This window comes from Chiroxiphia lanceolata, chromosome 10, assembly GCF_009829145.1.
Source record: "Chiroxiphia lanceolata isolate bChiLan1 chromosome 10, bChiLan1.pri, whole genome shotgun sequence".
Lineage (NCBI taxonomy): Eukaryota > Metazoa > Chordata > Aves > Passeriformes > Pipridae > Chiroxiphia > Chiroxiphia lanceolata.
Genome location: NC_045646.1, coordinates 15,546,841 through 15,559,697, shown reverse-complemented (window position 1 = coordinate 15,559,697; position 12,857 = coordinate 15,546,841). Strand labels below are relative to the sequence as shown.

At 37.7% G+C, this 12,857-nt stretch overlaps 1 protein-coding gene across 2 annotated transcripts in view; it reads left to right on the top strand.

Moving 5' to 3' along the window:
* Positions 1-11,215, top strand: part of GRK7 (G protein-coupled receptor kinase 7) — a 38,451-nt gene extending 27,236 nt beyond the window's left edge. For both annotated transcript variants that reach the window (XM_032697838.1, XM_032697837.1), the window contains 2 exons: positions 2,912-3,183; positions 7,340-11,215. In XM_032697838.1, the coding sequence (XP_032553729.1) occupies positions 2,912-3,183; positions 7,340-7,682 (615 nt within the window). In that variant the 3' untranslated portion in view covers positions 7,683-11,215. The remainder of the gene's footprint in view (positions 1-2,911; positions 3,184-7,339) is intronic.
* The last annotated feature ends 1,642 nt before the right edge of the window (positions 11,216-12,857 follow it).

The following is a 12,857-nucleotide window of genomic DNA, read 5'->3' as shown; positions in this document are numbered from 1 at the left end:
TGTTTTGTATTTCTTCCCTCTTAAGCATCACTGCTGACTACTTGTGAAATGTGTTTGTTTCTGCTATAAAATTGTAGTGTTTTAGTGGGGTTTGAGTCTCGGGGGTTATGAGATTAGGTTTAGATTCCTGCTTCTCAACCTGTTCCTTCATTGTGAGTAGTAGGAAAGCTTCAGGATTGGGAGAGATTTCTTTTCAGATTCAAGTTTGGATAAAATTCCATGAGAAAACAGGCTCTCATGAAATTCTGAATTGAAATGGTTTGGCATAGGAGCCTAGCCAAGACTAGGAACAATATGTTTCTAGTCTTCCTCAGACTGAGTTGGATCAACTCAATATGAGCTCAAAAGATTTCAGTGCTACTACTTTAAAATTTTGAAGTTTGGTTCTTGTTCATAGTTCAGCTCATCCACAGCCTGTCACTTCAGTCTGAAGGGAGGCTGTTGTTGGTCCATCTTTATTTTCCATTAAACTGTGGTCATGAGTCTTTCTGGTCTGTGATAACAGCCGTGCTTTCTCTGTCCTTGGGAGACACAAGCACCGTGTCAAAGCACAGTGTTCTTCTGGATGGTGTGTCCTACTGGAGGGTGTGTGGAAAATGCACATGGAAGAGACTGAGGTTACTCAGTTTCTTTTGAAAAAACAGCTATGGAAGAAAGAACGCAAGTGGAAGAAAGAGAGGCAATCTGGAAGGAGCTGCCTTGAGACACATTTGTGACAAATTTCTGACTTTTCCATGTCAGATGTATCCAGGTCCTGTATGATGATGCTAACTTGCAGCAAAGTAATGTCTTATCAGAAAGACCACACTGTGCTGTCAGGGCACATTTTGATTATAATATGACTCATCAATTCTTCAAGGCATTAGTGCCCCAGCTTCACCTCAGTAAAAACAAGAATGTTTATTGCTTCCCAGAAGGAGGAATAAAAAAAAAGAAAAAAATATTTCAGAAACCTCTTTAGAGCTTTGTTCACCAATCCACAATGAGCTCTGTGTGCATCCTTCTGTACCAAAACTTCTCTACTGCTTTCAGCCTCTTCTCTCCCTTCCAGGTTCTTCTGGTGCCAGAGGGATCTGGGTTCTGTGCTCTGTGTTTGAGCACTTTTCTGAATAGAGCAGTAATCATACCTAAAAATGTAATCCTGTCAGGGTATCTCTCAATATTAACTTTTACTTAGAGAAATTCAATGTAAGCAGTACAAATTGCCTGGGGGATGATGTCAGCTGCTGCAGTGCCTCTACTTCTGTGGCTTTAGTGAGGGCACCAGTTTTCTTTTACCCTTTTCTTTGGTTTCAACCTAGCTGATATTTTTGTTTTTCTCATCTCATTTCTGTTTTTCAATGAAATGGAGGATTTTGCTCTATATCCCTAAAAGTAAAAAAAAATACAAAGAGGGAAAACAAACTGGTTTTAATTTTCTGTCCATTAAGCTTATGTTTTAATTGATGCTAACATGTTCTCCGCTGCACATGTTGTTTACAGTAGAGTATATGTCATAATGTGTACTGGCACAAGCTAAAGTTTATAGGGAGATGTGACTTGGAAATATTGTGCCTATATTTGCACAAAATGGAGGAGTTACCCCAACCCCATAAAATAAAATGTATCTGTTGAGCTATGCTTTTTTTAAATACAATTTGCCCAAATGAGCTCTAGGTTAAGTTACCTTTTTCTAACTGTTTTACTTTGGAGTAAATCTCCATCTTGTATTCTGGTAAATCTTGTATTCTGGTAAATCTTGTACTCTGGTAGCAGTAATAATGACAGCCTCGAATAACCTTTAGTGGGATTTTGCACAAACACAGTTTTTCATTTTAAATTGTAATACTAGTAATACATCAGTCCCAGTATTTAAAACAGATATGAGAGGTTCAGGCAACTTCTGACATAGCTGTCAGTGTTGGCTGAGTCTGGTAAATGCAAAAGGTACGGTCTCAGAAGCAGCAGTAAATGTTGGGTCAGCTGAGGGAATGCTGTACGATGGCAGCCTCACGTCCTCGGTGCAGCAGAAAGCACATGGAGAGCCTGATCCCCTCACCTCCCTCCCAGGTGAATCAGCTCTCCAGGGAGGCAGGCAGCAGGAGCTATTTTGGACACTGCAGCCTGTCCCCCAAGGGGAATGTACCAGGCCTGGCCTGGGAAGGAAGCAGGCAGATTCCTCTCCCAGAGAGTGGTCCCTTCTCCAGGAGAAGGGGCCGTTAGTGCTGCGCAGTCTTTATTCAGACAGCTGGTTCTAGTCAGGAAATACAAACTCATCTTTCACCCGAATGAGTGTCATTTATGAATTATAATATATAGATTTACTTTCTTACAATGGTTTTAGGAGTTTTTCTTGGCCCTTGATTGTAGAACTTCCATCCAGACATCAAGAGGGAGGCGGGTGAGAACTGCCTCGTGCAGCTCAGCTACTGGCTCGATGAGAGTTTTCTCACTGGCAGCAGACCCCTGTGTTGGACCAGTTATAACCACTTAACGGGGTGGGAACCAGTGATTCTTTTGCCTGATTTTTGTCTTTTTTAAAAATCTTTTCAAATTGATTGCTATTTGTGTTTGCAGGACGAAGCTAACAACACTATCTTCAACAGAAAAAAATAATATGGAAGAGGAAAGCAAGATAGACATGAATTTAAAAATAAACCACTTTTTAGGTGGAAATTGCACAGACATTTCACTTTCGAAAAGCATATTTTCCCATATGCCAAGATGTTTAAAGACAGATATAGTCCATATGCTAAAAGAGTTATACCTTACAGTTTCCAGATAAAAAGAAGTCAATTATGCAGAGTTTCTAGATACAAAAATCTATCAGTAGTATTACTAATATTTTGGAAGAATTATAGACTAGTCTGTTTAACTGTATGCATTTAATTACTGACATTGTATAGTAAATCTGTCTGTCTGTTTGCAATAGGCTGGGACAAATGGTTATATGGCTCCAGAAATCCTGAAGGAAGAAGACTACAGCTATCCTGTGGACTGGTTTGCTATGGGCTGCTCTATTTATGAGATGGTTGCTGGACGAACACCATTCAAGGATTTCAAAGAAAAGGTCAATAAGGATGAAGTTAGAAGAAGAACTCTGGAAGATGAGGTGAAATTTGAACATGCCAGCTTTACAGAGGAAGCGAAAGATATTTGCCGACTGTTTTTGGCTAAGAAGAAAGAGGACCGTTTAGGAAGCAGGTATGCCTTCTCAGACTCAGTAAAATGCAGATTAAAGCTGCAAACAACATCATTATTTTACATATTGCACAAAATGGGTTACATCTTCACTTTCTACAGAGTACTGAACTTTCCCTTTCATTTCTAGGAAGAGAGAGGTGGAAAGTTTTGAAGATAATATGGAAATAAGGAATGTTGTTGCCATAGTTTGGTTATCTATCCTCACTTCAGACAACTCTTAGGAGTTCCCTTCTGTTATTTTCTGTGTTAGACTCTGTTTTGGGGAGAAGGGGGCAACCCATTTTTGTTGCACATTCTTTCCTAAAGGTAAAAGATATTCAAGTAGAAACCTGCATCTATGGTAGTGCAGACTGAGTGCACAATCTTAGGCTGTATCACTTACTGGAATGATGTGGGCAGGAATCCAAATCTGCAGTGTGGATTCTCTTCCCAGCAGATATCTAACTTGCAAGGCTGCGTCATTGGCTTCTTGCTCAACAGACTTTAACCCCTCTGCTTTCCTCAACTGCTTTAAAAAAATCTTAGACAGATTCTGGTCTTCCTGACTCATCCCGGGGAAAAAAAGGAGGAAAGAAAATATTGGGCACAAATGCCTATAAAGCAAAACATTTCTGGGGACTTTACAGGTGGCTTTGGGTTGATGAAGACTGATAGATGTGTCCCTGACTTAGAAATTTCAAGGAACTGTTCAATAAGAAGAAAACTGCAAAGCTAAACATTGTAATGTGTAACTTGTCTATCTCTGCTGCCTTTGAGGTGTGTTGGTGTATATATATATATTTAAATCATTTAGTGCATTTCCAATGAGACAGATTGTGGACAAAATAAAAAATATAATAAAAATGTAAAAAATTAATAGGAAACTGACAGTACCTATCTTTAGAGTACTCTACATTTGAATCATCTATGAATACAAATATATGTATCAGGTACTTTTCCAGTCTAATGGTGGAATAGACAAAGGATCTTACTGAAAATGCGTAGACTTCTAAATTTATATTTCATAACAACGTGGAACAGTTTTTAAAAATGCTAGGCAAACATTTATCTGAAAGAATTTAATAAAAGGTAATATATCATTAATACACATATCTTTAATATTCTAGTGCTACATGAAGACAGCTACTCTTTGTGCCTAATGAATTTTCCCAACAACTATGCCAGGCAGCAGAAAAAAGTTATTTTCAACAGCTCATAGAGTATGTTTAATACAAAATCTGTATGATTTGAGGATGTTTTAAAAGCTTATTTTAAAAGTAAATTTAACACAAAAACATGTAGAGCATTGTAACTTAGAAGTCAGCATACTTGCAGACATTTAGACTTACAGCATTTTGTGAAGTAAACAAATTTCAGAGTAGGAGAAAATGAATTGAGAGATTCTGAATGACTTGGTCAAGTTCACTCAACAAGTCTGAAGCAAAACCAGCAACAAGTGATTCACTTCCTGTAACCACATCCCCTGTGCCAAGAGAGTAATTTACCATCATTCTCTCTGCTTTTTGTTCCATTCCTTCTCAGCAGTGGGAGAAATGTACACAGAAAGGTAACTGCACATATTATTTTTGATTTTCTGCTGTTTAAGATATCCTTACTCTTATGTGCCATAATTAGAGAAGGAAAGCAATAGGATGTATTCCCTTCCTGGGCATGATAGAGAATAAAAGCTTGCATGTACCTCTTAAACAGGGCAATACTATTCAGGACAGCTCATCCTTTTGTAGAGATTAGTACTGTAAATCTACTAAGGACAACAAGAGCTTGGGTTATCTACAGAAGTGCCTGTTGCATAAGTTAAAGCTGCTCAAAGACAGCTTTACTTTGTACACCTGACCTTTTAAAACACTCTTTTATTGAAGGTTCAATTTCACCAGCTAAGGAAAGATGTAACCCCTTTTCTCCACTCAAGCTTTTTGGGATTGACATCTCAAATCCCAAACCTGAAAAGTGACTTTTAAATTTTTTTTTTAATGGAAGAATGCAAAATTGTCCAACTGCATATGAGTTCATTTGCTCTTCCTGTTAAAGTTACGTAAAAAGGCAGTTCACAGAGGAAGAGCTTAAGTTCACCTCCAGCTATGTGGAAGATGCCTCAGTTCCAGTAGATGGCATTCATGTAGCTTTACATTTTTTAACTTTTTATTGTTTCAGGAGGAGAAACACTGCAGCAATCCATTTTGGAGCCTCCACCAGCTTCTAGTGCTTTTTGGTTTCTGTTACAGAAAGGAAAAGTGAAATAAAGGGGAATTTCTGTGAGTGCATCTGCCCAGTAGAATGTCAGTACTACTGGCCCACGAGTGTCCCAGGACATTAGTTAATTGGAACAGCAGCTCTAATGCACTTCAGACTACCAGTGAAAGTATATATGTATTTCAGGCTGCTCAGGTACTTGGTATCACTTGATACCAACTGGGTAAGTTAGGAGACGATTTTGTAAGACTGTATATATGCAGAGGTCATGATCCCTGTTGGCTTAATCTGTATAATTGTGTTCATATGCCTCTTTTGGATAGAAAATATTTTTTCATTGCCCAGCGTGCCTGGATGGCAGCTTCTCTCATTCTTCAGGCTGTGATTTAGCATCCTAGTCATGGTGGTGTACAGTAGATAGTGGCTGGTGGTGGCTTGCTCAGAGGAACTGGGCACCAGAGGTGCAAAGTGACAATAGCAGGGGGGCTGAAAAGGGCAGCTGATGGTTTCATCCTGGCCATGCCTGGGTAGCACCAATCAGGCTGGAAGCATGGCAGGACAGCATGGGAGGAACAGGCAGTAGCAGCGAACTGGAGAAGCTGTTCTGCATACATAGTATTGAGGCCTTAAAAAATGAAGATTTTTCCATAGTCACACAAATCTTCTACTTCTATATGGTGCTTCTGCACACTTGCAAAGATAAAAAGACTTGCCAAATGTTTGCATTGCCTTTTGTTCATAGAACACTGTCTAGAAATACATGAGTGCTTGCACTTTGCTCAGCGTGATTCTGTAAGGAAGTGGGAAAAGCAAAAGCAGTGTGTTAGGACCTACCATTTTCTGAGGCTGAAACCCAGACAAATTTGGTTTTCCTATATTACTGTTTTCAAGAGTGGTGCATTCATAAATACATTTAAAAAAAGAATGCATAGGTGGAAAATACAGTGCTCCTGTCTGCTCCTCTTTTCCCTAGAATTCAAAACTCAGGTTTTGCATACCTTGACACTAGAGGCACAGTTCAAAAGCTGTGGTCTTCGGTCATACTTTAGTGAGCACACGTTTGAGGCTCAGATGATTCTTAACATTCACTGTGAGTCTACAGTGAAAAAATTCAGTGTTTCTTTTACAGCTAAAGTTCTCCCTGAGGTCTGCAGGTGTTTTTCATAAGATGTATTTAACTTATGCATTTACAATTATTTAGTCCTTTCTTGGTTTTATTATTAGGTATTAACAATATTAATAAAGGATTGTGTTTGTGATGGTGACACACATACTTTTGTTAATGTCATAATTTGTGAATCTCTTGCGTAAAAAACTCTTTGTTCATTTGTAGGAGTATTTATTTTGCATGAACAGAGTCACTAAAAGCAGGAGTGTTTTAGTGACATAACAGTTTTATGATGTAAATGTGTAGCTGCTTTGAATTAAGATAAAACCAGAAATGTCATTTGTCACCAGTTTCCTATTGTTTCTCAGAGTCAGTCCCCAGATATATTAACCCAAGGTACCCCAGCCTAGAGTTTAATATATATTCTTACCCTAGATTATAGGATAGATATTCTTATCCTGGTTAATACAGAGGCAGTTGTTGAACTGCCATTTTTGGACAGTAAATCCCAGAGTCCCCCTCTCATCCTACTCTCTGTTCAGTTCTGGTGGGAATGTATCTTTGGATAGGGGTATCTGAGATGCAGCACTGCAGCTCCTGCATGGCACCTTGCCCAGACTGATTTACCCTGAGAGGTGGAGCAGTGAGTAATGGGATCAGAGTGTTTTCTGCTTCTCAGCTTTGCTTATATTATATTGTGCAATGCAACGTTCTGTGGTTAGGAAAAAAGGAATTGTGTTGCATTATATATATCTATCTCCTTATTTTAAAGTACCCTCATGTATAAAACACAGACACACCTGTACCTCTCTGAGAGCAAAACATCCCACTGATTAACAAACTTTTGCTTTGTTGCAGAAATGCAGACGATGACCCAAGAAAACATAATTTCTTCAAAACGATAAATTTCCACAGGCTAGAGGCAAACCTTATTGACCCTCCATTTGTGCCAGATCCATCAGTTGTCTATGCCAAAGATATTGGAGACATTGCTGACTTCTCTGAAGTACGAGGAATTGAGTTTGATGACAAAGATAAGAAGTTCTTCAAAAGGTTTGCGACAGGTGCTGTCCCTATACCCTGGCAGGAGGAGATCATTGAAACGGGACTGTTTGACGAACTGAACGATCCCAACAGAGTCGAGTCCGGAGGTTACGCCAACGGAGGCGAAGCTAAGTCAGGAGTTTGCTTGTTGTTGTAAATATCGTATCGTTGTCAAAGAGTAGAAACCACCTCCGAACTTTCCATGTTCTGATGCTGTGTCAGAAACTCAGTGCACCTGTTTGAGAAGAACCAACCAGTGTAATGTGACATTGGCAGGCTATGTAGGACAACCAGCTGTATAGACTGTATTATTTGCCTTTGTTCTAACAAAGGAGGTTATATTTTTGTGTTATTGGAGATGTATCAAATGAAGAACCGTATTTCTCCAAGAAACTTAGAATAGAAATTCTGGAATACAAAAAGCAATGATAGAGTGAAGAGGCAACAGCTTTTGAAAATGACTGATTACCGTTTTGAATACAATGATGTGTTGGTTTTCTTTCTTTTTTTCTTGTTATTTCTACTAACAGTTCCTTGTTCTGCAGTTTTCAGGAAGGATTTTTTAATTTTCGAGTAATATTCTCAGTTAGACAGTGGAGCACACATACCATGTCAAACTTGGAATCTTATTGGTTAGCCAGTCTGTCTGTTGTTTTCTTAAGTTCTGTTAGTTTTTGGATGGTTTGATTGTAATATGTTCAAGTTGTCATAAAATATAAAGAAAACTCTACATATCATTAGAAAATAAGAACGACACGATCAGACTATTTTCAAAGTTGATTTTAATGAAGTGAAGATAAGATTGCACCAAATCTAATGGAATAAAGCATTTATTTATTATTATTAAGTGTATTCTTTTAAGTGATAATACCATACACAAAGAAAACATATTTGTAAGTATACATTCTCTTTGACAATTTTATACTTTTATCAGGTTTCTTGCTAATTTTTCTGTATTTTGGTGATAAATTAAGCTACAGATAGACCAAAGCAATATGTTATTGGTTTTTTACAAGACATTTATTTCAGTGCAATATAGGTTTTAATTCAGTAGTTGCAAAATGCATTATACTGTTAAGTGCTGTAATGGTGGAAAGGTTATGTATGCAAGTTGAAACTATCTTCAAATGTTTATTGATTCTCATGCAAATTTTGATGTGTTTTTATTTTCCAATTTTATGACAACCTAAATTGAATTAATTGGAAACATTTCTGTGAATACTTGCTACTGGTGAAGTGTATTACTCATGAGAGGCCTCCTGCTGATTTTCTGTGGTAAGAAAATAGGCAGTAGTTGTTTGCACAACTTCTAAAACTGATCCTGCATGCTGGTTATGTCATTCATCCAGCCACAATTTCCATTGACTAAAGTGGAAGTTGAACCTGCTTCATTCCTGGGAGTCCTGGAGGCTGCTAATGCCCCATTTTCTGTTTTTCATACGGCAAACCCCCAACTGAACTCAAAGACTTCTGTTATAGAGACATTGGGATTGAACCCACACATCTGTTTTAGAAGAGGAAAACCAGTATATACGATGTCTTCTGTAGTCAGGTCTGTCATGTGCATAGCTTTAGCATTTATTTATAATCTAATAGCTCATCCCAAACATTGCAGTAAACAAAAACTCCTTAGTTTTAAATACTTTAAGTGATTTAGTCACAGCTAAGAAATACATTGGTAATACAATGTGTTGTTCTAAGTGAAAAAAATACTTGTTCTTATTTTCCTTTCAAATTTGCTTTTCCAGTGCTTTATGTACTTAATTTTCAAATGAAAATCATGAAGAACAGTGCTACTTAGGATTAGTGGATAATTCTGTTCATTAATTATGAGCATATAATTGTCTGCCTTTTGAGCTGAGACTTTCTGTCAAAGAGTTTAAAACAATATAAGCTGAATTCTGACTTGGTCTTTTAATTGAGAAGGGTGATCCTGAAAGATTGTGAAAAGCAGAGGAAGTTGAAAGGAGAGTGATGTGGTTCTGGCATGGATTTAGGAGAGCACTTCCACTGCTGACATCCGCTGATTTTATTTCTCATTACTCCCATCTGCAGAAAACTCTTACAGAGTGGTATTAGGCTAATATATTTAAGAAATCAAGACCAAAAACTTCATCATATATACATTTTTTAAAAAACAAAGCAAACACAAAACCACACAGAAACCACAACCACTCCCACCACGTTATTACAGCTGGGAGAGACCTGTTAGTCCTGGTGGCATCAAACTTTTGTCCTGAACTGATACACCTCAAATCCATAGAAATGCTGTTTCACAAATCCTCCAGAACCAGAAAGCAATACTCTGTAGGTTTTCCATTGCATAACTAATTTTTCATTATATACACGTTCCCATTTGGAAAGAGGTTATATATAGACAGAACCAGAACTTAATGTCTTGTTTGAGTCACATATCCCCTGTGATACCAGGTGTTGCAAGTCTGGGTTTTTCAAAATGTATTGCAATACTGAGATGTGTGAATTCAGGATGCTATGGGCACATAACGTTAGGTTATTTAGCTTTAGAAATGTTGTGGTGTCACTAAATCCCGGGATGTGTATCACTGAGATACCATAATGTTAAGTGTCTCATGAATCATTCAAAGTAGCACATCAGAAGTCTGATAATGCACAGTTTGGCACAGTGTGTGACAGAGAAGAATGTGTTAGTTTGAAATACTCATTTTAATATTTTTAAAATTCTCCTTCACAACATGAACAACTTCTCTTTGCACTATGGAGAGGGGGGCAGGGCAAAGATTATTTCTGTATTCCTGTTAGAATTTTCAGTGGGTCTTTAAAAATTAACTTCAACTTCTTTTTAAGGAATCCGTGAAATGCTTGGTTCTTTTCTTCTTCCTGCCACTGTAGAGTTCCTTGGTAAACTTTCAGGAGCAAAGTTACTTAACAACCTGCCTCACCTTAACAAAACAAAGCCAGCAATCCCAAAAGATTTACATGTTCAATGAACTGTCTTACTGCAACCAAGGATGCTACTCACGTGAGTAAACTTGAATGTATGTGCAAGTGTTGCAAGATCAGAGCCCAAGACAAAAGTATTGATCGAGACATTGGATGTTTATGGTAGAAAAAGAGGGATGAATTTGTGGGAGGAAAATAACCTTGTGGTTGTGAGCTGAGTTCTTGTGGCAAAAGAAAATTACGTAATTTGAAACTGCAATTTTTTTCTTCTAGCTGTCTCTCTTCTTCCTGCTTTGCCAGCTTTGTGGTGTCTCACTTGGCTGCCTCTTTTTGCAGCAGATAAGATGCATTCAAGTGTTAATCTAATTTAAAAAACTAAATTGCAAACTCTATTGCATTAAATGCCATCTGTGTAAGGTTATAGAGTGCCCTGGCCACTCTGCAGGGACTGTACTACCAGTGCTGTCTTTCCTGCCCAGTTTTAGTCAGTACAGTTCTTAGAACTGCTGGATAATTTGAACTGTACAAGCCTGAAATGGGAGATTTGTAGCAGCTTGAAATCTGTTCTTGTAAGAACATCATTTAAAGCTGGACAACACTGAATAAACACTGCTGGCTCTGAGAGGTATAAAAGGAAGAACTTTCCCTTGTATCTCAAGTCCAAATTTTCTTTGATACTATCCCTGTTACCATTATTCCACTAATTTCACTGAGCACAGAGACAAAATGATGTTTGGCATTAATGTTAACCTAATGAAATCACTGTTCACAGAGATTATTTCTCAGTGGTACCGTGTACCTTCAGTTGTTTCAAGGTAAAGGCTCATTTTGTCAATAAATACCTTGTGCTGCAGCAAGCAGTTTACTTTTCTATTCCAATATGAAATAGATTTAGTGATTGGAACCTGCAGGCAAATTCCAGGCTATGGAGTAGCATCTGTACTAGGGAAGGCAACTTTATATTCAGTTAAGAGCATCTTAGCAATACTTGAGGTAGTTATTTCTTCAACCATAAACAGATGCAAAACAGAAGTAAGTTGAGATCTCTAGTTAGACCAAATGTCTGCAAATGTGCAGTTGTAAAGTGATGCATGGTTTTATGGACTTTTAATATCAGCATAGATTTTAGAAATGACATGCTTATAATACTGTATTTAAAATACTGTTGCTTTTACAGCATTTAATGATACATATGTAACATTTTTCTCATTTGAATATCCACATCTATGATTAGAATGAGTAAGTATGTTCATGTTATTTACCTTAAAAAATATAAATTGCTTCTTTGATGTTATGACAATAATTTTTATCTTTTTATTATTAGTTTTTTAATACTAAAATATTTAAATTCCTTTATTTATGCGGTAATGAGTTGTAAAAAAGTATTTTAATTATGCATAGTATTTTTTCTCTATAATAGGATTTCAATTAAGAATTAATATCTTAGCAACTATGGCTCATAGCACCACAGAAGCACTGAAAAGCCTACCAGTTCTGGGACTTCTGCTAAAAGCAAAGCATACATTTTTCCCAAATGACAAACACATCAGTTTTGAAATCTGCAGATAGAAGAAATTACTGGTGCTTTATATCTGAGATCTGACACATGTAATGAGATGGGCAAAGGTCCCCTACGGTCAGTGTGGCTTAGGGAGTGCATTTGAAACTTTGCATTACAGTGGCCTTGGGGAGCTGTACAGGCACAGTGGGGAGTGCCTGGACAGAAACTGAAAACAAATGCAATGAAGCATATGACTTTTTATGATGAGGTACTGCATTATTACAGCAAATACCTCTCAATCCAGTATTTCATTTTTAAAAAATAGACCAAAAAATTAATGTTTCATAGGAAATCGTTTGGTATTTCTCTGAATTTCATTTATATAACTGTCTGAACCTGAGCAGAGCTGGTATAAAATTCTTACTGCTTACCTCTCTGCCTTTGCAAAAGTGTGAATAAATAGTATTCACAGGGGAGTGGAAATCTTGTGGCCATCTCTTGCCTGGAAAAGAAGAAGAGCAAGAACACAGGGGGTGGCACTGTGTCTCTTGGAATACAAGTACCTTCATCCATGGGAAAGTATGCCTGGTGATGTCTGTAGGTAGCACCATTCTCTTAAGTTCATTTCCTTTTATATGGCATAGCATATGGTCCTTACATTCACCTCAGTTGTGTACCCTCTTCTGTCACCTCCTGAAGGCTGGCACAGTTCTGAATGAAGCCCCTTAAACTTTCAGGGAAACTTAATGTTACTTCTGTAGCTTGGACAGACAAAAGGTGCCATAAATGATAGCTGTCAACACCATTGCAGTCAAGCGCTACTCCAAGTGGTGAAAGGCTTTTGGAGGGAGAAACATGGAAAAAAACCCTATGAGTCTGTTTGGAAGGGCTTCTGGGTATCTTAGGTCT